This window comes from Eschrichtius robustus, chromosome X, assembly GCF_028021215.1.
Source record: "Eschrichtius robustus isolate mEscRob2 chromosome X, mEscRob2.pri, whole genome shotgun sequence".
In the NCBI taxonomy this organism is placed as follows: domain Eukaryota; kingdom Metazoa; phylum Chordata; class Mammalia; order Artiodactyla; family Eschrichtiidae; genus Eschrichtius; species Eschrichtius robustus.
This window is the reverse complement of record NC_090845.1, coordinates 135867019-135892531: the sequence shown is the minus strand read 5'-3', so window position 1 is coordinate 135892531 and position 25513 is coordinate 135867019. Positions and strand designations below refer to the sequence as shown.

The 25513-nt window shown below is 42.7% G+C and overlaps 3 protein-coding genes and 1 non-coding gene across 7 annotated transcripts in view; 3 read left to right on the top strand and 1 right to left on the bottom strand.

The window, feature by feature from the left end:
* BRCC3 (BRCA1/BRCA2-containing complex subunit 3) overlaps nt 1-6109 on the bottom strand; it is a 70743-nt gene extending 64634 nt beyond the window's left edge. For 2 of the 3 annotated variants that reach the window (XM_068533648.1, XM_068533650.1), the window contains exons 1-3: nt 5916-6109; nt 5212-5228; nt 4428-4482 (exon numbers count right to left, since the gene is read on the bottom strand). In XM_068533648.1, coding sequence (XP_068389749.1) covers nt 4428-4482; nt 5212-5228; nt 5916-6038 — 195 coding nt within the window. In that variant the 5' untranslated portion in view covers nt 6039-6109. The remainder of the gene's footprint in view (nt 1-4427; nt 4483-5211; nt 5229-5915) is intronic. The other variant, XM_068533649.1, reaches the window with a different exon arrangement.
* Nucleotides 3816-3888, top strand: TRNAG-CCC (transfer RNA glycine (anticodon CCC)). Its single transcript has one exon. It is a non-coding gene; the product is annotated as a tRNA-Gly (tRNA).
* Nucleotides 6110-6685: 576 nt separating the features above from the next.
* On the top strand, nt 6686-16695 carry CMC4 (C-X9-C motif containing 4). Of its 2 annotated transcripts, none has more exons than XM_068533952.1 (3): nt 6686-6771; nt 13843-13910; nt 16349-16695. In XM_068533952.1, the coding sequence occupies exons 2-3, from the start codon at nt 13853-13855 to the stop codon at nt 16489-16491; spliced, it is 201 nt and encodes a 66-aa protein (XP_068390053.1). In that variant the 5' UTR covers nt 6686-6771; nt 13843-13852; the 3' UTR covers nt 16492-16695. The 2 variants fall into 2 exon arrangements, with proteins under 2 accessions (XP_068390053.1, XP_068390054.1); XM_068533953.1 differs by lacking the exon at nt 6686-6771 and adding an exon at nt 12483-12918.
* On the top strand, nt 6700-12546 carry MTCP1 (mature T cell proliferation 1). Its single transcript, XM_068533951.1, has 5 exons — nt 6700-6771; nt 11786-11937; nt 12057-12227; nt 12309-12360; nt 12454-12546. Exons 2-4 carry the CDS (start codon nt 11833-11835, stop codon nt 12354-12356), a joined length of 324 nt encoding a protein of 107 aa, XP_068390052.1. The 5' UTR covers nt 6700-6771; nt 11786-11832; the 3' UTR covers nt 12357-12360; nt 12454-12546.
* Nucleotides 16696-25513: the final 8818 nt, after the last annotated feature.

Below are 25513 nucleotides of genomic sequence, written 5' to 3'. Positions count from 1 at the left end.
TTCCAAGGAGCAACAAGACAAAGAGCTGACTTTTGAACAGAAACAATCAAAGCATAAAGAGAATGGGTGATATGTCAGAGTGCAAAAAGAAAACATCTGCCAACCAAGAACTCTATGAAGAGTTCTTTGAATAAGAACACATCCCTCAAAAATGAAAGCAAAATTAAGACATTTTCACATGCAAAAAATTGAGAGATCATTATCAGCACAGAAAATACTAAAAAGAGAAACGAAAATCCCAGATATGAAAGAAGGAATGAAGAACACTGTAAAGGGTAAAATATGTGAGTAAATACAAATGAATGCTAACTGTACAAAACAGTAATTACAATGTCATGTGGGGGGACTTCCCTGGTGGCCCAGTGGTTAAGAATCTGCCTTCCAGTGCAGGGGAAGCAGGTTCGATCCCTGGTTGGGAAACTAAGATCCCACATGCCGCAGGGCAACTAAGCCCGCGCACCACAACTACTGATCCCGCGTGCCACAACTAGACAGCCAGCATGCCGAAATGAAGAATTCGTGTGCTGCAACTAAGGCCCGACACAGCCAAAAATAAATAAATAAATAAATAAAAAGTCACTCTGCCCTTTAAAAAAGAAAACAAAAACCAAAAAAAACCCCAATAAACAATGTCATGTGGGGCTTAAAATGTCCATATAATTAAAATGCATGAAAACTATCATCCAAAAGGTGGGAGGATGCAAATGAAATTTAAATGTTCTAAAGTTCTAGTACTATCAGTGAAATGGTAAAAATAGTAATTTGTATTAGACTAACAAATCAAGAATGCATATTGTAATATGTAGGATAACGACTAAAAGGAGAGTAAAAAATGTTATAACTGATTAATGGAGGATCAAAGGAGAATAATAAAATATACTGATGAATCCAAAAGAAGTCAAGAAAGGAGAAAAAAACAAAACAGAGAAGTGGGTCAAATAGAAAGCAAAAATATGACAGCTATAACATATATATGTATATGTGTGTGGGGGTATATACATATGTAATTACATTAAATGTAATTGGACTAAATAGTCCAGTTAAAAAGATTATCAGATTGGATTTTTTAAAAACTATATGCTGCTAATAAGAGACACACTTTAAAATATTAGTACACAGAAAGGCTAAAAATAAAAGGATGGAAAAAGATATGGCATGCCAACATTAACTAGAAGATAAGGTTGCTGAACTCATGAAGTTTAATATCTAATTTGCATGGTACAAATTGACATAGAATTCAAGATGAGGACACGGACTCTTGAAAAATAAAATTACATCATTAAGACTGGGAATGTATTTTAGTAGGAGTTGATGCCCAGCGTGAATTTTCTCTTTCTCAGAGAAAGTTTCAGTGCCTAAGAGGAATGCGTAAAAGAAGTTCAGGATAGGGTGGTGAGACCAGCCCAGGAACAGATCAAAAACAAAATGAAACAAGCATAAATAAAAGTCACAAAGGACTGATGAATGTCCCTGAAAGTCACAGGTAGCTGAAGGGTTTGAGGAACAGACTGTTGTGGTCATAGTCACACAAGAAATAAGATATTCCAGCTGGGCTAGATTGGTCCCTACGCTTTTCCAGTCTTGGAATTAAGGTACTAAAGCCCAGTTCCTTCTGCTCTTCTGCTTTGGTACAGATCAAAGGTCAGCAAACTATGGCCTGCTTGGCCTCCCTCAGGTCAAATCTGGCCACGTTCATTCATTTATGTTCCAGTAGCTGCTGTTGCACTACACTGGCAGAGCTGAGGAACTGCTCTGTATGCCCCACGAAGCTAAACATTTACCATCTTGCCCTTTACAGAAAGTCTGTGCCCCCTGGCATGGCTCTCCATGGATCACAGGCAGGTAACACTAATTTCCTCCTGTAGGGGATGTATGTTAATTCATACAACATGTATTTATCAAGTATGTACTAGATGTGACGCACTACATGAGGGCCTGACTATACAAAGATAAACAGGATACAGTAGTCACATCCAGGAAGACAGACAGGTAAACAACTCTAAGACAACATATATGCACTGCAATAGATATGCTCAAGGAGCTAGCCTACAGGTCAGGACAGGTTCCTTCAAGGAGGCAGGTGGCACCTGGGCTGAACTGCAAGGAATAAGGAGTTAGCCAAGCAGACTTATGTTCTCAAAAGATCACATCCTAAGTAGTCAAAAGAAAAGACTAGAGGTGAGACAGACTCACGGCAAGGAGACCAGTGGAGAGGCTGATGCAGTATTCCATAAAGGAAGTGATAAGGACCTCAACTAAGGTAGCAGTTGTTGGGATGGTGCATTGGAAACAAACGGTAAAGCAATCTACATTAATGGTTCTGAATGGCAGGCAGTGGTTCCCAAACTTGGCTGCACATTAGAATCACCTGGGGAGCTTTTTAAACTCCTGCCACACAGGTCTCACCAAAGACCAACTGAGTCAGTATCAGGATTTTGTAAAGATTACTGGGTGATTCCAAGGTGCAGCCAGGTATGGGAACTACTATGGCAGGAGGAATGCTGGAGGAGAGGGTTTGAGGAAGAGGAAAGGTTCAGTTTTGAACACGTTAGTTTAAGATGCCTGTGTCTGGATAAACGTGGATGTCCAGGAGGCAGTGGAGTATTAAGTTCTGGAGCTTGGGATAATTCATACTAACCATCACCTACGGGCCATTAACAACAACAAGTCAGAATGGCCAACGTTGGCTACCAATCATGCGTCAGGCACTTGGAAAGTGCATTTCGTGTATTAATTTAATTAACTCTCCCCATGACCCAGTGAGGTTGGTACTATTGTTATGCCCATTCTACAGATGAGTGTTTTACACACATTACCCAGATCCAACTCTCCCAACAATTCTATGAAATTGGTGGCTGTCATCATCCCTGTTTTGCAGATAAAGAAAGCAAAGCTCACAGATGTTAAGTAACATGCCCTAAGTCACACAAGTATCAGAGAAAAGTATTTGAAGACAGATCTGTCTAACCTCAATGTCTGCTGCAGGTAAAGCCATAGGGGAGGCGAGGCTGGCCAGGAAGACATTCTGGGACGAGGAGGAGGTGAAGGCAGAAACTTGGAGAATACCAGTATTTGATGCATAGGCAGAGGAGGAAGATTCCATAAAGGATGAGAGAGAGAGGGGAGGAATGGTAGACACAGCAAAAACAAAACAAATAAAAAACCCCATGAGAGTTCAGAGTTCTGAGGACAAAGATTAAGTAAGATAAGCACCAAGGAATAATCCACTGATGTAGCAATGAGGAGGTGGCTGGAGAGGTAGAACTGCAAACTGGAGGGTGGTTGCTTTCACTGGAGAAGGTAAATCAGGAATGATTGCAGCCTATTCTTTTAAGAGGTCTGACTATTAAAGGAAGGATACAAGAAGCAGTTAACTACAGGAAGATACAGGATTAAGAAGTTATTTTTCTTTCCTTTCTGAAAATGAGAGTAATTTAAGCACAGTTGTATCCTAAGGGAAAAAAGCCAGATGACAGGAATAGGTTGAAGACTCAGAAGAGAGACAAGATATTTGATAAGCAAGGTCTTCGAAGAAGCTGCAGCTCTGAATAGGAAGTGGACTTCTTTCCTTGATTTGGGAAGACTGTACATGGGGGTAATAATTAGATGGCGTTGTTGCCTGATAGCTTTTATCACCTCCATTGTCTGCTTGGTGGGAGAAGAGGACATAATTTATTTTTATTGTATTTTACAAAAACGTTGGTCTGCAACAGGTTGGGAAAAAATTAACTGGTCCTACACCACAATTAGGTTGAGAAGCATTATACTCGACCATAAAAGCTCGAGCATGCCAGAAAAGGCAGGGCAGGGGGACTTCCCTGGTGGTCCAGTGGTTAAGACTCTGCACTCCCAATGCAGGGGGCCCGGGTTCGATCCCTGGTCAGGGAACTAGGTCCCACATGCCGCAACCAAAGATCCCACACGCAGCAACGAAGATCATGCGTGCCACAACTAAGACCCGTGCAGCCAAATAAATAAATAAATATTAAAGAAATAAAAAGGAAAGGAAAGGCAGGGCGGGAGTGCAGACAGGTTGCCTGTAAGCAGAGAGGGGTTGCCTGAGTAGATACTGGGACTTGGGATAAAAAGATAACAATGATGTGAACCAGATCTCAAGGATGTGAACCAGCCAAGGTCTCCAGGAAGATGGGAGAAGGGCCAGAAACCCAGCAGAGGATAGCAAGGAGGAGAGCTGACAGTGGTTACTCATCTTGACCAAGTAATAATAATTCGCTAGAAAGAATAGAAAATTAGGTCCCATTCCTACTGAGTAGATTCTTCATCTGATTTTCCTAGAGAGAACACCCCATCCAGCCAAATGTGGGTCTGCATGAACTGGGTTAATCCCTGGCTGAGATCATCAAACAGAATACAGAAATCCCTCCCCAAGTGCAAGTTTTCATCATGCAAAATTATAGCACACGTACCTTTTCAGCAACTGTGCGCATATCAGTTCCAGTATATGTAAATTTGGGGTCACTCCTTTTGGGGATAAATTAGAAAAAAAGGGAACTGAGGTTTGGAATATAAAAAGGTATTAAAGCAAAGTAACAGGAATAGCAGTTTTTGCAATGAAACAGCAGAGACAAAGGAGGAGGAGGGAAAGTAAACTGAGGCTAGAGCTGTGCTCATATGTCTGTTAGAAGGACTCTGAGACATATGCTTAAGTGGCGAGTGCATAGTTTTCATGGGCAAAGCTAAAGTCCTGTAATCCTGGGTATTAAGGAGGTGAGTTTGACAAGGAGAAACTGCTGTGCTCTGACGTTTAAATAAAGGTAGACCAAAGCTTTCACCACCTCAAGCATTCAAGCCGCTGCGGATCTCTGAGATCACTGTAGGGTCCACCAGGGGGAGGCAGAAAGCCATTGACAATTTAGATAGAGAAATGGATTAATAGGGGGAAATGTCTCTTCATATGCACATCATCTGCCACAGAGAGCTTTCACAGGTTCACTTATGATCTTGGTTCCCCCAACCATATTTTTCACATAGGATCATACATATCTCAACTGAAAATCCTCCTACTAGAAAGTAAGGTGGAAAGCAACTTTCAGGGTTGGGGTGGGATTGAAACTGTGTTCTTGAGGGAGCTCCACAGTCATAATGGTAACTTAAAATACAACCTGTACAAAACATTGCGAAAGTTGTGATAATTTTGAGTTAACAATGACAAAGAGATCAAAAGATAGGAGTAAACAAATACAGTCTTACCTTGGGTCATCATTCAACTAGAGTGGGAAAGAGCAGAAAACATTATTGATCACATTAAGTGTATTAGATGTACATGGATGCAGATAATATGAAAATTAGGTTATGTGTTCCTGTACACCGGCATGAAAGACTGGAGAATTCTTACTTCGGATTGCCAACAAGTAAGCTCTATTTCCTCATCCTCTTTCACCCCTCTGCAATATTTAACGCAGTGGAAACTTGGGATTCTTGGAAACCCTCACCTGTCTTGGGTTATTTGGAACCGAACCCTCAAAATGGATCCTAGAGGGAAGAGTGGAGGCGAGGCTAGGGGCCCTAATCGTGGTCAGCTGCTTCCTGATACACTGATGTCCTCATTATAAAAGATCGTCTTTCTGATCTGACTTGCAGTTTTGGTCAATGGGGTGATAACTCCAGATCTAAAGAAAAGCCACAGACTACAAGAAAAAGCGAGCCTCCCATCCCTCCCCCCCTCCCACTCCCCGAGGCTTAGGAGGATCGCTGGTGGCTTGCGGAAGGGTAAAGAAGCCTTAAGCGACGCGAGGAAACGGGGCCCAGGCGACAGGACCATCCAAAGGATACGTCCAAGGATCTGAGTCAGGAGTGCCTGTGGCCTCCGCAGCCCTGGGCGCTGGCAACACCCAACGAGGCGACACGGTGGGGCTGCTCAGCAGGGTTCCGGCCGGGCTTACTGGCTGACTTACCTCCCCTATGCACAGCCCCATCACCTCCTCCTTCTCTGTGCTCAGAGCGTGGTTGAGACAAACTAGGAAAGCATCCGACTCCAGATGAACCGCCTGCACCGCCTGCACCACCTGCACCGCCATCTTGGTCTGGTCCTGCTCACGTCCGCCTCGGGCCCACTCGGGCCTGGCCAACCGGCTGCTCCGGCGCTTGGGTTCCGTGGGGGCGGGGCCTGGGGCGCGGGGCGGGGCGGGCGGGCGCGCGGGGGCGGAGCTTGGGACGCGGGGGCGGGGCCGGCCCGGCGGCACCTGGGAAACGCCCGCGCCGGTTGGGGCAGGCGTGGCCGTCGGGGCAGAGGGCGGTGGCCGGCCGCGGTCTGGACGTCGGGCCGGGCGCGGGGGGCGGCAGGGAGGCGGCGCTCTCGGGCCGCGGGCGGACGTGGTCTGTGAGGAGCGCCCGGACGGCCGGGCCGGCGCCTCCTGAGCGCCGGCGCCCATTTTGCCCGCCCGCCGAGAAGAGCCGTGCGCGGCCTACACGCTCCGGGGACCTCCCTCAGGCGGCATCGCCGCGCGCGCCGGCCTCTCGAGCCCAAGGGACGCTCTTTTGAAATTCGGTCCTGAGTTAAGGTTTTCTTTTATTTTGTTTTGTTTCCAAGTTAGGGGCCCTGAATTTGGGACCACTCTCTTTCCCTGGACCACTTCCGGTGGCCGGCCCGCGCCCCGTAACTTCGGTTCGGTGACCTCGGCCCGGAATGCCCCTCGGCTCGCCCCGGGCTCACGTCCCGATCCCGGCTTGAGTGGCCCGGGGTGGGTGACCTGAAGTTGTAGCCTCGCTGCTCTCGAGGCGGATAATTAGCCCAAGAAACACTATATTCATGTGAGTAACCTCTTGGCAGAAACAGTGTTATACTGTGTCTGAAAAAGTATCACTCCTAAGCTTGGCGGCTGCTACTTTCTCCAAAGGCTTTTAGGTATTTATTTGTTCGATACAGGGAAGGGGAAAGGGGAACTGAAGTTTCTGTTCGAGGTCGGATGTATCGCAGATCGCAGCAGATATGCACAAGTTTCCTCAGCTCGCCTTGTCTCGGTGATATCAGACCTGGTGAAATTATATGTAAAAGTAATTTTCTTTTGAGGTGTGATAAACATGCAATAGGGGACAGTACACATCTCCCACTCCCGAGGCTAGGAATTACACGTGGATTCTGGGAACGATTCGAAACCAAAGAAAAATCTATGCCGTGCTGCCGCCACGGCCAGTCAGTGCCTCTGTGGGTTTGATCTGCTTCTCTGTTCCTTGTGTAGTTGGGAGACAGGCGGACAGGGCAGTACTGGAAAGGGAACATGCCCAGGGTGCTGCTGGAGGTGTTGATGCTTTGCTCTTTTCTCCCAAGTCAGTTCCAACCCCGATCTCCCCACAAATAGGGCCCACGTCCAGTGGAACTATCTGGAACATCCATGCCAGCAACCTCCATTTTTACCTAATGTTTAAGAATCATATTGCACATCCTTCCATGATTAATTTTGATAATGATGAAGCTGGGGCGAAATGTCAAGTGTGCAATTACACTGGACCCATCTAATTTTTCTCTTAAGCTTCAATTTTACAGCATATATTATTTTCAATGGCTATTCGCGGCTAGTATGCCCTGCGCTGATGGTGCAAGTATGGCTGTTCTTATTTTTATGTTTTGTGATGGGACGTCTTGCGTTTATAAGCACTTTTAGGCAGCTTCGAGAAGAAAAACACCTTTTGTCTATGGTTGGTGTTAGTCAATCTCGTATTCCACAATGATATTCTCTAACTTTTATAATGCTCATGGCTGCATTTTACAGCTCTAAAGTTTAATTGGAGTAGAAAAAACTATTAACATTTATGGCAAGCTTATCATGTGCTAGACACTCTACTAAGCATTTGTATACCTTGTATGTGTAAACTGCCCCAATTGGAATCAGCCTCTGCAACTTCCTAGCTGTGTTACCTCATGCAAGTTAGCTAACTTCTCTGTGCCTTACTTCCCTCATCTTTATGTGGGGGTAATAATAGTATCCATCTAATGGGTGACTGTGAAGATTAAAAGAGTCAATATATAAACATGCAGGAAGTGCTAGGTAAGCGCTGACAGTTACGATCAATTTGTTCTTTAATTCTCATTTGACATCTTAGAAAACTGGAGTGTAGAGAGCTTAACTTATCCGAGGTCACAGAGCTAGTAAGTGGCAAAATCAGCATTCATACACAGGCCGGGCTGACTCCAGGGCTTGGTAACTTCACCCATTGTAAGTAGATGAGTTTATTAACTGACTTCAAATAAAATAAGTGTATTCAACTGATTCATGTTTAAAAACTGTTCAAACACCTGGAAATTAAACCAAATTATACTTCTTTTAAAAGACACAAAATAATTCATTCTGTAAATGAAAAATAATGGTTTTACTTGCATTACCTACCTAAGCAAGCCCTTCTGTGTGGTCTGTCTACTTAAAACATAGTTTACAAACTGCCTTACTAAGAAATATTCTGTCTAGGCCAGTGTGGTCCCTGGCCGTGGCATCAAGGTAACCCCCACGGGGACAATCTTTTTTAGTGCATTCATGGGTAATAAAGGTATATAAACCCTTTTTTTTTTTTTTTTGGCCGCGCCGTGCGGCATGCAGGATCTTAGTTCCCCGACCAGGGATTGAACCTGTGCCCCCTGCATTGGGGCCGCAGAGTCTTAACCACTGGACCGCCAGGGAATTCCCTATAAACACTTTTTTGAATCCATTTGAAATTGCAGCTGGTAGTATTCCTTGAGTTGAGTGGAACAGGTTTATGTTCTGTGTTTTGTATTGCACATTGTGCCTAAGTTTATCTCGAGGTTTTCAGAGATTCATCTTAGTTCAAGGGGTCCTGGATTTTGTGCACAACTGTCATATGGAGGAGAAAGTTCTCTAGTCAAATAAATTTGGGGAATGTTAAAATAAAGGTTCTTTACTGCATAACTTGCCAGAGCTTTTACTGTACTTACGTGCTTTATGATTCTACAAGATTCCCAAACTTATTTGACCAAGGAAAAAGTTAGGGGCAAGTGTTCCAAGGATCACTTTTAGGGAAACTGTATTCCATTCATACAACCTGCGATTCTGTGGCTTTGATCTTAATCCCTCTCACTGAGCCTTGGCTTTTCTCTGCTGAGGCTCTTGATTCGTGCTCACAGGGCAGCTTCTCAGTCCCTTGATCACTGCAGTTGCCTTTCGCTGGGCCTTCACGCTGTCTCTGGTAGCGCATGCAAGTCCAGGGTTGTGTGCTGGCGTTTGTTCCCAGGTTCATCCTGCTGATGCCCAGCATGTTGTCCTTCGGGTCACAGCAGCACACCACGCTGCCTTTCTTCTGAGAATATTTTGTAGTGACTCATAGGCCTCTTTGTAGTGATTCTTACTAACTCAGAGCATCCAATTTGTTTGCCCTCTATGCCAGTGGAATTATTTCCTTTTAATGTCGGTATAACCAGTAAAATTTTGCTTTTCATTCAAAACAGATTTAAATGTCAATGTGTCAACGTGTTAGTTGTTGCTAGGACCTATCTGTGAAGTTGAGATGGTCCTAAAACCCTTAACATTTGGTTTCTACTTTGGGGGGGGGCACGTGTTTCTTTTGTACTCAAAATTCAGACTTTAATATATTTTATTTTGACATTAGTATTTACTGGGTTTTGTTTTTATCTCTACTTTCCAAAATCTTGGGGAGAAAGAGAGGCAGAACAATTGTATCTGCTAAATGGAAAAAAATGGCTTTGAACAAAATAATGTATAGCTATATAACAGACCCAGAGAGTCACTCTCTACCCATGCTCATGTGGCCTTTGCCTCCCCTCTCTACTCAGCATACGTATCCATCCACTCACAGGAACACTGTTTGACTAGTATTTGAGGCTTAGGGTGTCCAGTGCTGTATTATTCCTTCTGTTGAGGTGCTTATAACACTGTACTGGGGTGGGGGGGGGGCGGACAGGACTTGTGAAATAAGCAGAGCAAAATGTGAAGCAATTTATAATTAGCGGTCAAATCTGAGTTTTAGTTTAGACATAAATGCTACAGTATTCATAAGAGGCAGGAAGTTTTCATCAAGAAGGCAGGCACCTGCCCTCTGCGGTAATAGTACTGAGATAGGCAGAGAGGCCCGGGGAGGAACATTAGGCGAGTGGAAAGCGAGAGCAAGGATACGGCGCTAGACATGATGAACCTGGTATTGGGGGAAAGTTGGTCTCAAGTACAGTGATAGTGGTGCTTGCTGGAAATGGTGACAGGTGGGGTGCACCAACTGAAGAAGAGGAAGAAGTCCACGATAACTCACAAGTTTTGAGTCCGCAGGATCAGGAGAGGCTGTGTTGCCACTGCGAGAAATCAGGATTTGGTTTAGGAGAAGGTGTTCCACTTTAGGTGAGTTTGAAATGAGAGAGCCCTGTAAGACAAGAGCTACGACGGGCTCGGAGTCAGGTCCACTCAGGGTGCAATGGGCGAGGCAACTGTGATGCTCATAAGTTATCCACTACAATCAGACCATTTCCTAAGTCTATAAAAGATATTTTCCACTTACCTTTTAGGGAAGGTAAACTAACAATGTTAAGGAAAAACAACAACAACTCAGACTCAGATTGTTGTTCTTGGAAAGAAGGCTCGGTTCAGCTCAATTAGTTCTTCTTTCTGGCATCATCCTGTGTTCTGGCATCTCGTTTCCTCTTGACAATCTCATTTTGAGGGTTTAACAACCTCCCAAGCTGTGCTGCAGTCCCTCTCCTACCTAGAGGCCGCCTAATGGGAATAGGAGGCCTCTGGTTTTGGAGCAGATCCCCCAGTGCCGTGTCTGCGCTCTGCCCAATGTAGACACCCAGTGAAAGTGCGCTGTGACGCTGTAAGCTGGCTCCAAAAGGTTCATTCCTGTAAAAGGCAGCTCAAGTTGTTGTGAGGCCCTGAATGAGACCCAGACCTGGGCGGAGGATCCTTATGGGGTCGGAGCTGAGTCTGCGTTATGGAAAGAGTTTGCCCAGAAGGTGTGCTTCCTTTACACCTCCCAAAGGGCAGATGGGCTTTTCTGACCTTCTGACTTGGGAAAACAGAATTTAAACCCACGCGTCTATGGAAAAATGGGCTCCTATGACATCCTGAAGCATTATTAAAATGAAACAAGGACCTAGATGGGTGACTATCATTTGCTGTCTCTCAGCTCTGAATCATCATGATCCCCAGGGTCTGTTGCAACTGAAAAATTCCATGATGCGACCATAAGTATTTTCCCTAAAATGAAAACTCCCTTCTGGAAATGCCTAGCCATTATAAGTAACCTTTCTAAGCAAACTGATAAATAGGTCGTTTGCCCTTAAAACAAACTTCTAATTTCAGTTTAGAAAGCCATGCACATTACATGATTTGACCTTCACAGTCTTACCTTTTAAAATGGAAACTGCTTGGAAGGGGCTTTTACCTGGAGAATATGGCATGCATGTGTCTGTTATACTGCTTTCCTGCCCAAATAAGTGTGCCCTTATGCGCACTCCTGTGCATATTCCGTTGCTCACTACATTTTGTCAGATGCTGCTTGCTGAATGCAGAGACTGTGAGACCACTGCCCGGCTTCCTGTAGCGCTAGGCCTACATTTCCACGGAACCCCTCACCTAGCAGAGTTCTTGAGTGCTTCGCGGTCAGCAGCATCAGCCGAGGTTCTGCCTGAGTGTCACTTCAGTGTCTGCCAGGGAGCTTCAGACGTCCTCAGTTCTGTTTAGGCTGTTCAAATAGACATAGATGAGGTTTGCTTCTAGTTGGTGGTTGCTAGTACCAGGTCACCTTGCTCATTGGTGAGTTCATTCCAACCCAAAAAGTCACACCTGTGTCCTGTGCGCGGGTGCTGCAGGCTTAGGTGGAGAAAAGCAGGGCTAGAATTGGAATCCAAAGCCCAGGATGGCAGGAGAGGATGTGGGGGCTCCACCCGATCACCTCTGGGTTCACCAAGAGGGTATCTACCGCGACGAACACCAGCGCACGTGGGTGGCCGTCCTGGAAGAGGTAACTGTTTACATTTTGTTTCTTTCTTTCTTGATTTTTGCTTTCAAGCAACTTGGTTTCTAACCAGTCTCAATATCCTGAAGTCTTTGGTTTTATTTTTGATCGTTTCTTTCCATTAGGAGACGAGTTTCCTAAGGGCACGAGTTCAGCAAGTTCAGGTTCCTTTAGGTGACGCAGCCAGGCCAAGTCACCTTCTCACCTCCCAGCTACCTCTCATGTGGCAACTCTACCCCGAGGAGCGCTACATGGATAACAACTCTCGCTTGTGGCAGATCCAGCATCATTTAATGGTACACATGTTGCTTAATAATTTTTCATTGTACTGGGACCCTTATAACAGAGTACTCTATAAACTTTTCTTTTTCTGACAGGTCAGGGGAGTACAGGAGCTGTTGCTTAAGCTTTTGCCTGATGATTAATCTGGTATGTATTTCTTTTTCTCCCCTGTCCCCACCCCCCCCTTCTTCTTTTTCACCCTATTCGATTGTGGTGATTTTAATGATCTTTTTTTTCCAGGTGCTGGGATTCTAGGAAGATATGCCCCTCTGTTCTGTTCAGTATATGGCAATCACGTCATCCACCACTGCAGTGCACCCACCTGTGGGCCTGGGGGGAGGGAGTGGGTTGAAAAACTGCTCAAGAACACAGAAGTTTAGGAAGGGTCATGAAGAACACCGAAAGTGGAACTGCAGAGAAAGGGTTATGCAGGCAGAAAGCAAGTCAACAAAAGCACTTAGTTAGGATACGTAACTTGAAATTGACTCCTTTGGAAATTGCCGTAGAGCCGTTAATGGACATCATCAGCTGGAACTGGGGTCTGATGAATCCCACAAAAGTCAGCACCTGCCACAGAACAGATGCCCTGACCACCAAGGACTTGGTACTGGTTTAGAGAGAAGAGAGCAGCTCCTAGCAGCATCAACATCTATTTGTCGCTTATTTGCCCTGCAGCAATTCACCTGCCTTTCCTTCTCCCATCCTGTAAATATCCTAGGTTTTGCTCCAGTGTTTCCCATCCCAGTACTGACCTAACTTGGATCTACTAAGAACTTAGGGGGCTCTGAGAAAAAAAAAAAAGGGGGAGATCATTTGCATTAATGAAATTAGCTACAAAGGCTCCTGGGCCTTTTTCCTTTCTGAAATTGTGTCTTCAAATTTTTAGAAGTTGCTGATCAGAATCGTGGGCACTTAAATTTATTCTCTGGTTACAAATATTTTAAATAAGTTGGTTTCTGTAAGAACTCCAAAAAACATTTTAGCTGCTTACCTAGCACCTTTCTCAGGAAGTAATAATGGCACCAAATATTGCTGATTCACTACCTGATAAAGAATTTCCTGAGTTAAAATACTCATAGCAGTTTATATACATTAAAAGAAAGGTTTTACTTTTTAAAAAATCTTGGGAATAATAGCTATCACGTGTTGAGTCCTTACTGCCTTCCAGGCACTGTTCTATGCACTTTATATACTGTATCACGTTTAATCCTTCCATCAATGCTTTCAGGTAGGTATGATCCCTATTTTACACACAAGTAATAAGGAAAAAGGCTCAAGGAGTTAAATCATTTATCAAAAGTGGTTCTCTGAGTGACAGAGCCGGGCAGTGGGCCGACTTGTCAGGCTGCAGCACCGGCTCCTCTAGCCCAACGTTGGTTTACAGTAGTCAAGATGAGTTGAAGTCAAGGGGTTTTTTTCCCTATGTAAAGCTATTTATATCTTCCAAGCCAAATGGAATATTATAAAAATACAGTTAATTCATCCTATGAGCAGGAAGAATATTTTTTAGTGTAATTGTTTTCCAGCAATTGTAAGAGCATACTGCTTGTCTCAGAAGAAAATTCCATCGAGGGGCTTTAAAGTCTTTATGTATAAAAGACAAAATAAAAATCATTTTTCTTATTTTAGTTTTCTGGATATGCCGCAGAAGGATCCGTGCCAGAAACAAGCCTGTGAAATACAGAAATGTTTACAAGGTAGTATGTTAAATGCTTTTCTATATTTATCGACTTTATATGTGCACTAACAAGAGAACAATTGTTCTTTTTATCAGCAGACTATATTAACTCCTCTCAGAATGTAATATTTCTGTAACTAACTTATCTTAAAGATTTTCCTCACTGTGTCTTCAAGGATGGCAGAAAATAAAAAGTGGCGTGACCTAAGCTCGGGATTTACAATCCTGGTTGTACATTTAGAATCACCTGGAGGGCTTCAAACACTTGCCTAGAACAGTTAAATCAGACTCTCTGGGGGTGGGGTCTGGGCAGGAATCAGTCTAAAAAGCTAACCAGGTGATTTTAATGTGCAGCCAGAGTTGAGAATTACTAAGCTGAACAAAGTCCTTTTTAAAAAAGACTAGTTTTAAATGGGTTGGTTAGACTGCACTGTGGCTGACAACTCACTTTTTAAAAGCAGTCAGGTTAGAAGGGGTGAAAATACAGTTGGAATTCAGGCAGCTAACTCTTAAAGGCAAAAGTAAATCAGCTAAAGCGTATTTGATGTCAGTGATTTGTCCATTTTGTTTTAAATAAGCTGATAAATTTGACCATATGCTAGAGGATTTTACTTTTTTAAATCAGCAAATGGTTACTAGCAGAACAAACAGAAAAGGCTACAAGGCTATCTGAATTTGAAAACTGACTTTTTGGATAACTTTTTCCCATTACTAAAGTAATAGATAGAGATGGATGCCCACGAAAATATAGAAAGGGAGGAGGGAAAAATGTTCAGAGTTCACCCAAAGACTCACCACCAAAGAAAACCCTTGTTTGTATATTTCCTTTGACTTTTAACTTTCATTCTTGGACTTTTCATTTTATGGTGTAAGCAATATTTTTAAAATCTTTTAATCTGAAATGTTAATGTATAATAATAATGCCATTTTATTCATCCTTTTCTTCCCTTCCTCCAAATTTAAGAAAAAGGAAGGGGAATTCCCTGGAGGTCCAGGGGTTAGGACTCAGCACTTTCACTGCCGTGGGCCCGGGTTCAATCCCTGGTCAGGGAACTAAAATCCCGCAAGCCTCGAAGCGTGGCACCCCCGCCAAAAAAAAAAAAGAATGTTCTTCCCAATTTCTTCTCCCAAATAAATTCTTACCTGATTCTATCTGATTCTTACCTGATTTGAATTAGCAACATACAGCTAAAGGAGAACACAAATCAAGTTAGAACTGGTTACACCCCCCTCACTACAATGTGGGTGGATTGAGAGCTAGAAGGGCTAAGAGTGAGCATTAAGTACTCCCTGGATGACAAGCTCAGTTGTAAGGGCTTTAAATAATATTAAGCTTTAATCCTTGCACCCATGAGGTAGATACTACTGTGACCCATTTTTATAGATAGGGAAATCAACACAGAAGCTATGTAACTTGTCTAGGGTCACAGAACTATTAAGGGGCACAGTGATGGTTTGAACCCCTTTGGTCTGGGTCCAAACCTGGACTTAGCCACCCAACCATACTCTCTTTCTAATCAGAATTGTCTTTCCTATCCCAGGCTAACTCCCATGCACCCCATTTTAGTACTGGGGGACTCATTACCTGCAGTTGACCTAGGACCTTTAGGTCAAGTCCTCCTTGACTTAGGGTCTATGTATAGCAGGGATCTGCAAATGTTTTATGTAAAGGACCAAACAGGAGATATTTTAGGATTTGGAAGTCAGGAGGTCTTTGGGGGGGTGTGTGTGTGTGTGTGTGTGTGTGTGTGTGTGTGTGTGTGTGTGTGTGTGTGTGTGTGTGTGTGTGTGTGTGTGTGTGTGTGTGTGTGTGTGTGTGTGTGTGTGTGTGTGTGTGTGTGTGTGTGTGTGTGTGTGTGTGTGTGTGTGTGTGTGTGTGTGTGTGTGTGTTTCCAACCTTTTGCAAAACCCATTCTTAGCTCAGCTGTAAAAAAGAGTGGAATTCAACCATGAGGCTGCAGTTTGCCAACCCCTAATGCACAGACTTGGTAGGGAAGGTTCAGCAGCCACCTTAAACTGAGTGCAAAATAATGTGCATGGTTCCTGCATTTCTCTAATTCACCAAATTAACAAAAGGGATTAGTGACCAAACACACACACACACACACACACACACACACACGAGAGAGAGAGAGAGAGAGAGAGAGAGAGAGAGAGAGATGGGGGGGGGGAGGAGGTTAAAAACCACTGCCCTGGAAAAAGGCACGTAAGTAATCAGCGTTAAAGAAAAGGAAATTATATGTAAAAATACCTTTCGACCACTTTGTACATCATACTTCCTTATTAACCTGTTGATGGGTCTCTAAATCAGAAAGAATTCAGTGGACTTGGCTACACCCTCTTTCCTCCAGGTCTGTAGATACAACAAAGTGAAAAGGACTGGGAAGCTCAGATCTAACCCTCCCTGTGCCCCAGTCCTATGAGATCATGACTAGGGTCTGTGTATCTGTCTTTCAGCCAACAACTACATGGAATCTAAGTGTCAGGCTGTCATCCAAGAACTGCGTAAGTGTTGTGCTCGATATCCCAAGGGAAGATCTCTCGTCTGTTCAGGATTTGAGAAAGAAGAGGAAGAAAAGCTGACGCTGAAGCCCACATGACAGTAAAGTTCTGCTGAGAAGCAAACTGCTGCCCCACATTTCCACCACGCGGGTTTTATCTATCCTCCTGACTCTTTCTTCGGGCCAGGTAGCAGCAAATATCAAATGAAAAAGTCAACTATAAAAGTTAATATGCCATCTATGCAGAACAAATATAAATATATTAAACAAATAAGTAGAATGTGATAAAACTGAGCTGCTAAAATAAACCTTTTAAGTGAAAATTTTTGGTTTGGTATATGTGATATGTTGACTTATTGTTACCGAAGTCAGATTTGGCTGCTTGCCACTCAAAAGCCAATAATGGAGAGACAAGTGTCAGTGGAAAAGGTGCTTTAATCAGAAAACCCGGCAACCTGGGGAGAAGGTGGGTTTGTGTCCGGAGACCAACCCCGAAGATTCTGCTCAGCCATGACATTTTTTTTGGGTTTTTTAAAATTTATTTATTTTTGGCTGCGTTGCGACGAGCGGGGGCTACTCCTCGTTGCGGTGCATGGGCTTCTCATTGCGGTGGCTTCTCTTGTTGCGGAGCACGGGCTCTAGGCACGGGGGCTCAGTAGTTGCGGCATGTGAGCTCAGTAGTTGTGGCTTGCGGGCTCTAGAGCACAGGCTCAGCAGTTGTGGCACACGGGCTTAGTTGCTCCGTGGCACGTGGGATCTTCCCCGACCAGGGCTCAAACCCGTGTCCCCTGCATTGGCAGGCAGATTCTTAACCACTGCCCCACCAGGGAAGCCCCACCATGACAGTTTTTAAAGGGAAAAACGGGGTAAGAATCTCAGTGAATCATCAAGGAAGGAGGTTGGATTCTGCATCATTCTCCTTTGCATGCAGACTGGCTGACTTTCTTCAGATGTTTTCTTGCCCGTGTGATCTGCGTGCAGGATTGCTTAGGGGGGCTATTGTGGGTAGAGAGCTAACTACTTCTATCTAGGAAAAGAATCAACAGGTTAGACAAGGCATGGTGTGCATTCAGGAGAGTATAAGTCAGGAGTTAGGTTAAACTGCCTGGTGATCTCATTCCTATAATTAGGTTCTTTTAAGGTTACAGGGTAACAGAAATGGGCAAACAGGAAAGGGGTAAAAGAGCTTCTTTCATTATAACAAAATATGTATTTGGGTTTTGTCTCCATTCCTGGCACTGTGGTCCTAAAACCCTTGGAATTTCCTAAGTGATAAGTGCAATAAAGGTGTCTTCTGTTATGTTAATGAGACTTTTGAAAGCCCTTAGGTAACCTTAGGATGGGGGCTGGTTGCCACGGGAACCAACTTGCAGGGTTAGAGGGTTAGAACTTTCAGTTCCCACCCCCACCATGACCTCTGGGGAGGGAAGAGGGGCGAGAGGCTGGAGAAGATTGAGTTCAATCACCAACGGCCAGTGATTTAATCAATTGTGACTTGTCAAACGATCACAGAAAAATAATAGAAAGCCAGTGAATCATCAAAGTAGTAATTAGTGAAAGTTTATTGTGCACACACCAAAAAGACAGTTTGTGAACACAGAGCACTCAGACCAGCACATGGAATGAGCAGCTTACACAGCATGAGGGAAGTGACTGCTTATTCTTCACAGTGATTGGTTACAATATTAGAATTTTCTTAAATGGTAGGGAATTGGTCAGTGGTTAACCTCATATCAGCCTTAGGAAACAGTTTAGCTTATGCTTTCCAGAAGCATAAGCAAGAAATGACCCAGGTCAGGTTAGTCTCCTAAAATAAGCTACATTAAGCCTTGCTTGTGTGACTAAACTGGTTTTGTCTGTTCACGGAGTTTTCAAGGTAGGGCCTTGTTGTTTATCCATTCTATATATAATAGTTTGCATCTACTAATCCCAAACTCCCAATCCTTCCTTCCCCCACTTGTCCTCCCCCTTGGCAACCACAGGTCTGTTCTCTGTGTCTGTGAGTCTGTTTCTGTTTCGTAGATATGTTCATTTGTGTCATATTTCAGATTCCACATACAAGTGATATCATATGGTATTTGTCTTTCTCCTTCTGACTGACTTCACTTAGGTATGATAATCTCTAGGTCCATCCATGTTGCTGCAAATGACAAAATTTCCTTCTTTTATATGGCTGAGTAGTATTCTGTTACATATATGTACCACATCCTCTTTATCCATTCATCTGTCAATGGACATTTAGGTTGCTTCCATGTCTTGGCTATTGTAAACAGTGCTGCTATGAACATAGGGGTGCATGTATCTTTTTGAATTAGAGTTTTCTCCAGATATATGCCCAGGAGTGGGATTGCTGGATCATATGGTAGCTCTATTTTTAGTTTTTTGAGGAACCTCCATACTGGCTGCACCAATTTACATTCCCACCAACAGTGTAGGAGGGTTCCCTTTTCTCCACACCCTCTCCAGCATTTGTTATTTGTAGCCTTTTTTTTTCCTTGGCTGCACTTTGCGGCTTGCAGGGTGTTAGTTCCCCAACCAGGGATCGAACCTATGCCCTCGGCAGTGAAAGCTCGGAGTCCTAACCACTGGACCGCCAGGGATTTCCCTGTTATTTTTAGACTTTTTAATGATGGTCATTCTGACTAGTGTGAGCTGGTACCTTACATTGTAGTTTTGATTTGCATTTTTCTAATAATTAGCAGTGTTGAGCATGTTTTCATGTGCCTATTGGCCATTTGTATGTCTTCTTTGGAGAAATGTCTATTTAGATCTTCTGTCCATTTTTCGATTGGGTTGTTTGTTTTTTTTGTTATTGAGTTGTATGAGCTGTTTGTATATTTTGGAAATTAAGCCCTTGTCAGTCGCATCATTTGCAAATATTTTTCCCAGTCCAAAGGTTGTGTTTCATTTTGTTTATGGTTTCCTTTGCTGTACAAAAGCTTATAAGTTTGATTAGGTCCCATTTGTTTATTTTTGCTTTTATTTCTATTGCCTTGGGAGACTAACCTAAGAAAACATTGGTACAATTTATGTCAGAGAATGTTTTGCCTATGATCTCTTCTAGGAGTTTTATGGTATCATGTCTTATGTTTAAGCCTTTAAGCCATTTTGAGTTTATTTTTGTGTATGGGGTGAAGGTGTGTTCTAACTTCATTCATTCACATGCAGCTGTCCAACTTTCCCAAAACCACTTGCTGAAGAGACTGTCTTTTTCCCATTGTATATTCTTGCCTCCTTTGTCAAAGATTAATTGGCTGTAGGTATGTTGGTTTATTTATGGGGTCTCTATTCTGTTCCATTGATCCATATGTCTGTTTTGTGCCAATACCACACTGTTTTGATTACTGTAGCTTTGTAGTATTGTCTGAAGTCTGGAGGGTTATGCCTCCTGCTTTGTTCTTTTTCCTCAGGATTGCTTTGACAATTCTGGGTCTTTTGTGCTTCCATATAAATTTTAGGATTATTTGTTCTAGTTCTGTGAAAAATGTAATGGGCTATTTGATAGGGATCACGTTAAATCTATAGATTGCTTCGGGTAGTATGGCCACTTTAACAATATTAATTCTTCCCATCCAAGAGTATGGGATATCTTTCCATTTCTTTGAATCATCTTCAATTTCCTTTATTAATGTTTTGTAGTTCTCAGCATATGTCTTTCACCTCCTTGGTCAGATTTATTCCTAAGTATTGCTTTTGATGTAATTTTAAAATGGATTGTTTGTTTACATTCCCTTTCTGATATTTCATTGTTAGTGTTAAGAAATGCAGTCAATTTCTTTTTTTTTCCTGCTCCCTCCTCCACCCCTCTGCCCCTGCACCAAATTTCTGTATGTTAATCTTGTATCCTGCTACCTTGCTGAATTCATTGATTAGTTCTAGTAGTTTTTTTTTTTTTACTTATTTATTTATTTATTTTATTAATTTTTTTGGCTGTGTTGGGTCTTCGTTTCTATGCGAGGGCTTTCTCTAGTTGTGGCAAGTGGGGGCCCCTCTTCATCGCGGTGCACGGGCCTTTCACTGTCACGGCCTCTCTTGTTGCGGGGCACAGGCTCCAGACGCGCAGGCTCAGTAGTTGTGGCTCACGGGCCTAGTCGCTCCGCAGCATGTGGGATCTTCCCGGACCAGGGCTCAAACCCGTGTCTCCTGCATTGGCAGGCAGATTCTCAACCACTGTGCCACCAGGGAAGCCCAGTTCTAGTAGTTTTTGTGTGGAGTCTTTAGGGTTTTCTATATATAGTATCACGTCATCTGCATATAATGACAGTTTTACCTCTTCCCTACCAATTTGAATAACTTCTATTTATTTTTTTCTTGTCTGGTTGCTGTGGCTAGGACTTCCAATACTATGTTGAAGAGAAGTGAGAGTGGGCTTCCTTGTCTTGTTCCAGATTTTAATGGGAAGGCTTTCAGCTTTTCACCATTGAGTATCGGATTGGCTGTGGGTTTGTCATAAATAGCTCTTCTTATGTTGAGATATGTTCCCTCTGTACCCACTTTGGTAAGAGTTTTAATCATGAATGGATGTAGAATTTTATTGCATGTTTTTTTCTGCATCTATTGAGATGATTATGGTTTTTTTTTTTCTTTTGTTGATGTGGTGTATCACATTGATTGATTTGCACATGTCAGACCATCCTTGTGACTGTGGGATGAATCCAACTTAGTCGTGGTGTATGCTCTTTTTTATGTGTTGTTGGATTAGGTTTACTAATATTCTGTTGAGAATTTTTGCATCTATATTCATCAAAGATATTGGCCTGTAATTTTCTTTTTTGGTAGTGTCTTTGTCTAGTTTCAGTATCAGAGTAATGGTGGCTTCATAGAATGTCTTTGGGAGTGTTCCTTCCTCTTCAGTCTTTTGGAAGAATTTGAAAAGGATCAGTATAAGTTCTTCTTTGTATGTTTTGTAGAATTTGCCTGTGAAGCCATCTGGCCCTGGACTTCTGTTTGTAGGGAGCTGGGATTTTTGTTTGTTTGTTTTATTACAGATTCTATTTCACTTCTAGTGATCGGTCTGTTCAAGTTATCTGTTTCTTCTTGATTCCGTTTTTTTGGGCTGTATGTTTCTAGAAAATTGTCCATTTCTTCTGGGTTGTCGAATTTGTTGGCAAATAATTGTTCATAGTATACTCTTATGGTTTTTTGTATTTCTGAGTTATGAGTTGTGATTTCTCCTCTTTCATTTCTTATTTTGAGTCTTCTCTCTTTTCTTCTTGGTGAGCCTGGCCAGGGGTTTGTCAATTTTCTTTACCTTTACAAAGAACCAGCTCTTGGTTTTATTGATTTTTTTTCTATTGTTTTTTAAACCTCTATTTTATTTATTTCCTCTCTGATCTTTAGTAAATCCTTCCTTCTGCTGACTTTAGGTTTTGTTTGTTCTTTTTCTGATTCTTTTAGGTTGTGGGTTAGGTTGTTTATTTGAGATTTTTCTTGTTTCTTAAAGAAGGCCTGTATTGCTGTGAACTTCCCCCTAAGAAATGCTTTTGCTGCATCCCATGGATTTTGTATGGTTGTGTTTTCATAGTCATTTGCCTCAAGGTATTTTTTAATTTCTTCTTTGATTTCATTGTTGACCCACTGGTTTTTTAGTAGCATGTTGTTTAGTCTCCATGTAATTATTTTTTTCTCGTTTCTTTTTCTGTGGTTGATTTCTAGTTTCATGCTGTTGTGGTCAGAAAAGATACTTGAAATAATTTCTATATTCTTAAATTTGTTGAGGCTTGTTTTGTGCCCTAGTATGTAGTCAATCCTAGAGAATGTTCCATGTGCACTTGAAAAGAATGTGTAGTCTGCTTTTTTTGGATGTAATGTCCTGAAAATATCAATTAAGTCTGTTCTGTTGTATCATTTAGGATCTTTCTTGCCTTATTGATTTTTCTGTCTCAAAGATCATGTCCACTGATGTGAGTGGGTTGTTAAAGTCTCCTACTATTATTGTATTCCCATCAATTTCTCCCTTTATGTCTGTTAGTATTTGCTTTATGTATCTGGGTGCTCCTATATTGGGTGCATGTATGTTAACGAGTGTAATATCCTGTTCTTCTGTTGATCCTTTTATAATTATACAGTGTCTTTCCTTATCTTTCATCATGGGCTTTTGGGTGATCCTATATTGGGTGCATATATGAGTTTTTTATTTTAACACTGTGTAATGAAGCCTCCATAAAAACCCAAAAGGATGGGGTTCAGAGAGCTTCCGGGTTGGTGAACCAGAATGCATCCACATGTCAGGAGTGGATACACTCCAGTTCCATGGGGACAGAAGCTCCTGTGTGTCAGAACCTGCTGGTCCTCACCCTGTGTACTTCTTCATCTGGCTGTTGTCCATCTATATCCTTTATAATATCCTACATAATAAACTGGTGAACATTTAAGTGAATGTTCCTCTGAGTTCTATGAGCTGCACTAGTAAATCAGTTGAACCCAAGGAGGTGTCGTTGGGAAGCTCAGATTTAAAGCCAGTTGGTCAGAAGCACAGGTAACAACCTGGACTTGGAATAGGTGTCTGAACAAGTGGGTGCAGTATTTTTTTTTTTTTTTGTAAAATTCAACCTTTCCTAAAATTGCCACTTTTGGATGATTTCTGTATTGACCAACTTTACCCACACAACAAACAACCTCACATCTCAGTGACTTACAGAAACAAACAGTAATTTCTTTTTTAAAAAATATTTATTTATTTGGCTGCATCAGGTCTTAGTTGCGGCATGAGGGATCTTCGTTGCGGCACGCAGGCTCTAGAGTGCACAAGGTCAGTAGTTGAGGCGCACGGGCTCTCTAGATGTGGCGCACGAGCTCTGGAGCATGCAGTCTCAGTAGTTGCAGCACACGGTCTTAGTTCCCCCAGGGATCGAATCTGAATCCCTTGCACTGGAAGGCGGATTCTTAACCACTGGACCACCAGGGAAGTCCCAAGTGGGTGCAGTCTTGTGGGACTGAGCCCTCCACCTGTGTGACCCAGTCAGTGTCCAATAATTCGGAGCAAAGTGTCCTTCCAGATGCCGGTAAGAATATTTCTTTCCACTTTTGCGTCCCCCACCATAGTGCCTAGCCCAGAAGCCACTTAATATTTGTTCAGTGAGTGGCAGGAAAGGCATATAAATGATTCTTGGAATGTTTAATGACTCTTAATTTATCATCAGGAGAGAACTGGGGAAAAAAAGTTCTTTGGAAGTTAGGCAGCGACAGAACTAGAATTCTTAAGTGGTTTATCTACACTTTATAGCCTCATAATCAAAACCTATTCCAGTGGGTCCTGATGGTGCTGACACAAGGCTACTGAAGCTGTGTGACTTCACATAGTGGTTCAGGGGGGGGACAGTATCGACGGGGCCATTTGGTTTCCTCAAATAGGTGCTAGAACCACCATCACTCTACCCTCCCCCGCAAATAAAGAAAAAAGATGACTTCTTAAGCAAGAGCTGAAACAAAGTCTGATGGGTCCTTGTCTTAGTCCATTCGGCTTGCTATAACAAAAAGACCATAGACTGGGTGGCTCAAACAACAGACATTTATTTCTCAAAGTTCTGGAGGCAGAAAGTCCAAGATCAAGGTGCTGGCAGATTCAGTGTCTGGTGAGGGCCCTCTTCCTGGTTCATAGGTGGCTGTCTTCTTGCCATGTCCTCACATGGAGGAAGGGACAAGGGAGCTCTCTGGGGTCTATTTTATAAGGGCACTAATCCCATTCACGAAGGCCTTGTGCTCATGACTTCATCACCTCCAAAGACCCCACCTCCAAATACCATCACCTTGGGGGTTAGGATTTCAACATGAAATTTGAGGAACCACAAACATTCAATCCATAACAGGGAGGATCCCTCCTTCCCTCTGCCAGCATGCCAGAGAGAAGCTACATTGCTGTGAACAAACTAAGATAGTCCCTGATATTCAAATAAATACCATTACTGTTTTGAGACCAAGTGTTCTTTAAAGCAGCATTTCTAGGAATTGCTGTAACAGGTGGAAAAAAGGCTTGCCTGGCAAGGTAAGTTCGGGAATGCTAGGTTACACAGAAGTAAACAGGTTTCTTTCCTGTAAGACTTCAAAGCTTTTCACATGCTCATGTGAAGTATGATTCTTTGGAAAGGACTACTGTATGCAATACTTGCCAACTTGTACCAGCAAACCCGTTTTGCAGATAGCATCTCTCAGGGGAGGGGAACATCCTCCTGAGACTTGGAGAAATGCTGCCTTAAGAGATGTTTGGTCCACAAACTAGGGAAAGAGTGCTATATTCTCATAAAATCATTTGAAGTCTTGTGTTAATAGTAGAACAATTTAATGAAACATTTTATAACTACATTTACATCATACACAAATCTAAATTACATTTAAAAGTATCAGTTGATAGTGGTGTTGGATTCACATTAGCAATCACTACATGATCAAAGAGATTGCTCTCCTGTGCTTTATTACAAAATTATTTTTATTGAGTTAACTACTCAAGTTTCAGACTTCTTTTTCCCCAAGTATACTCCTTTCTTTAGGGCTCCTAAAGCTTCAAGCAATTATTCCTTCCTATCTATCTTTAAACTCAGTACTGTCTCAGTTTCATTCAACATCTATTAGCAGACACTGATTTCAATCTTATTCTTCTTAGCTATTACTATGACATACAGGGAAATAAAAGAGACATCAAAGAAGCTTAACACTTACCAACTGTTTTTTATTTATTAGGGACCATGATTAGCACTGAATCTCAGTCTTCAGGGAAGAGCTGGGAAGGTGAGAAATATGATCTCATCCTCTATTTAGAGACTTCTTAAAAGCCTGCTGTAAGTGGGCTCTGAGTGATGCTAAGTTTCATCACTTGGTTAACTAGTGACTGAGACACACCTCTCCACTGGAAAGGTAGTTTTCCCTTGGTCATGGGAGGTCATTTGTGGGGTGATGATATGTTGGCACCATATGAACACTTCATTACCCAACAACCTTCTGCCCAAGAGCTTTACATCCACTGATGACAGAAGGCCCTGGTCGGCCATCATGCTACTCATGCATCCACTCCACACGATTCTTATAACATTTAATAAACTAATATTATACTCTGTTCAGTATTTGGAAGGCATCTGAAATTGTATGGCACTTAATTTAAAAGGCAGTAAAGGCCTGTTCAGCAGAG

Excerpts from the sequence above, each read along its gene's own strand:
- MTCP1 (XM_068533951.1), top strand. The coding sequence starts at position 11,833 with ATGGCAGGAGAGGATGTGGGGGCTCCACCCGATCACCTCTGGGTTCAC. Across the intron at positions 11,938-12,056 it reads GGGTGGCCGTCCTGGAAGAG|GAGACGAGTTTCCTAAGGGC; the intron begins GTAACTGTTTAC and ends TCTTTCCATTAG. Across the intron at positions 12,228-12,308 it reads AGATCCAGCATCATTTAATG|GTCAGGGGAGTACAGGAGCT; the intron begins GTACACATGTTG and ends TTTTTCTGACAG.
- CMC4 (XM_068533952.1), top strand. The coding sequence starts at position 13,853 with ATGCCGCAGAAGGATCCGTGCCAGAAACAAGCCTGTGAAATACAGAAA. Across the intron at positions 13,911-16,348 it reads AATACAGAAATGTTTACAAG|CCAACAACTACATGGAATCT; the intron begins GTAGTATGTTAA and ends TCTGTCTTTCAG.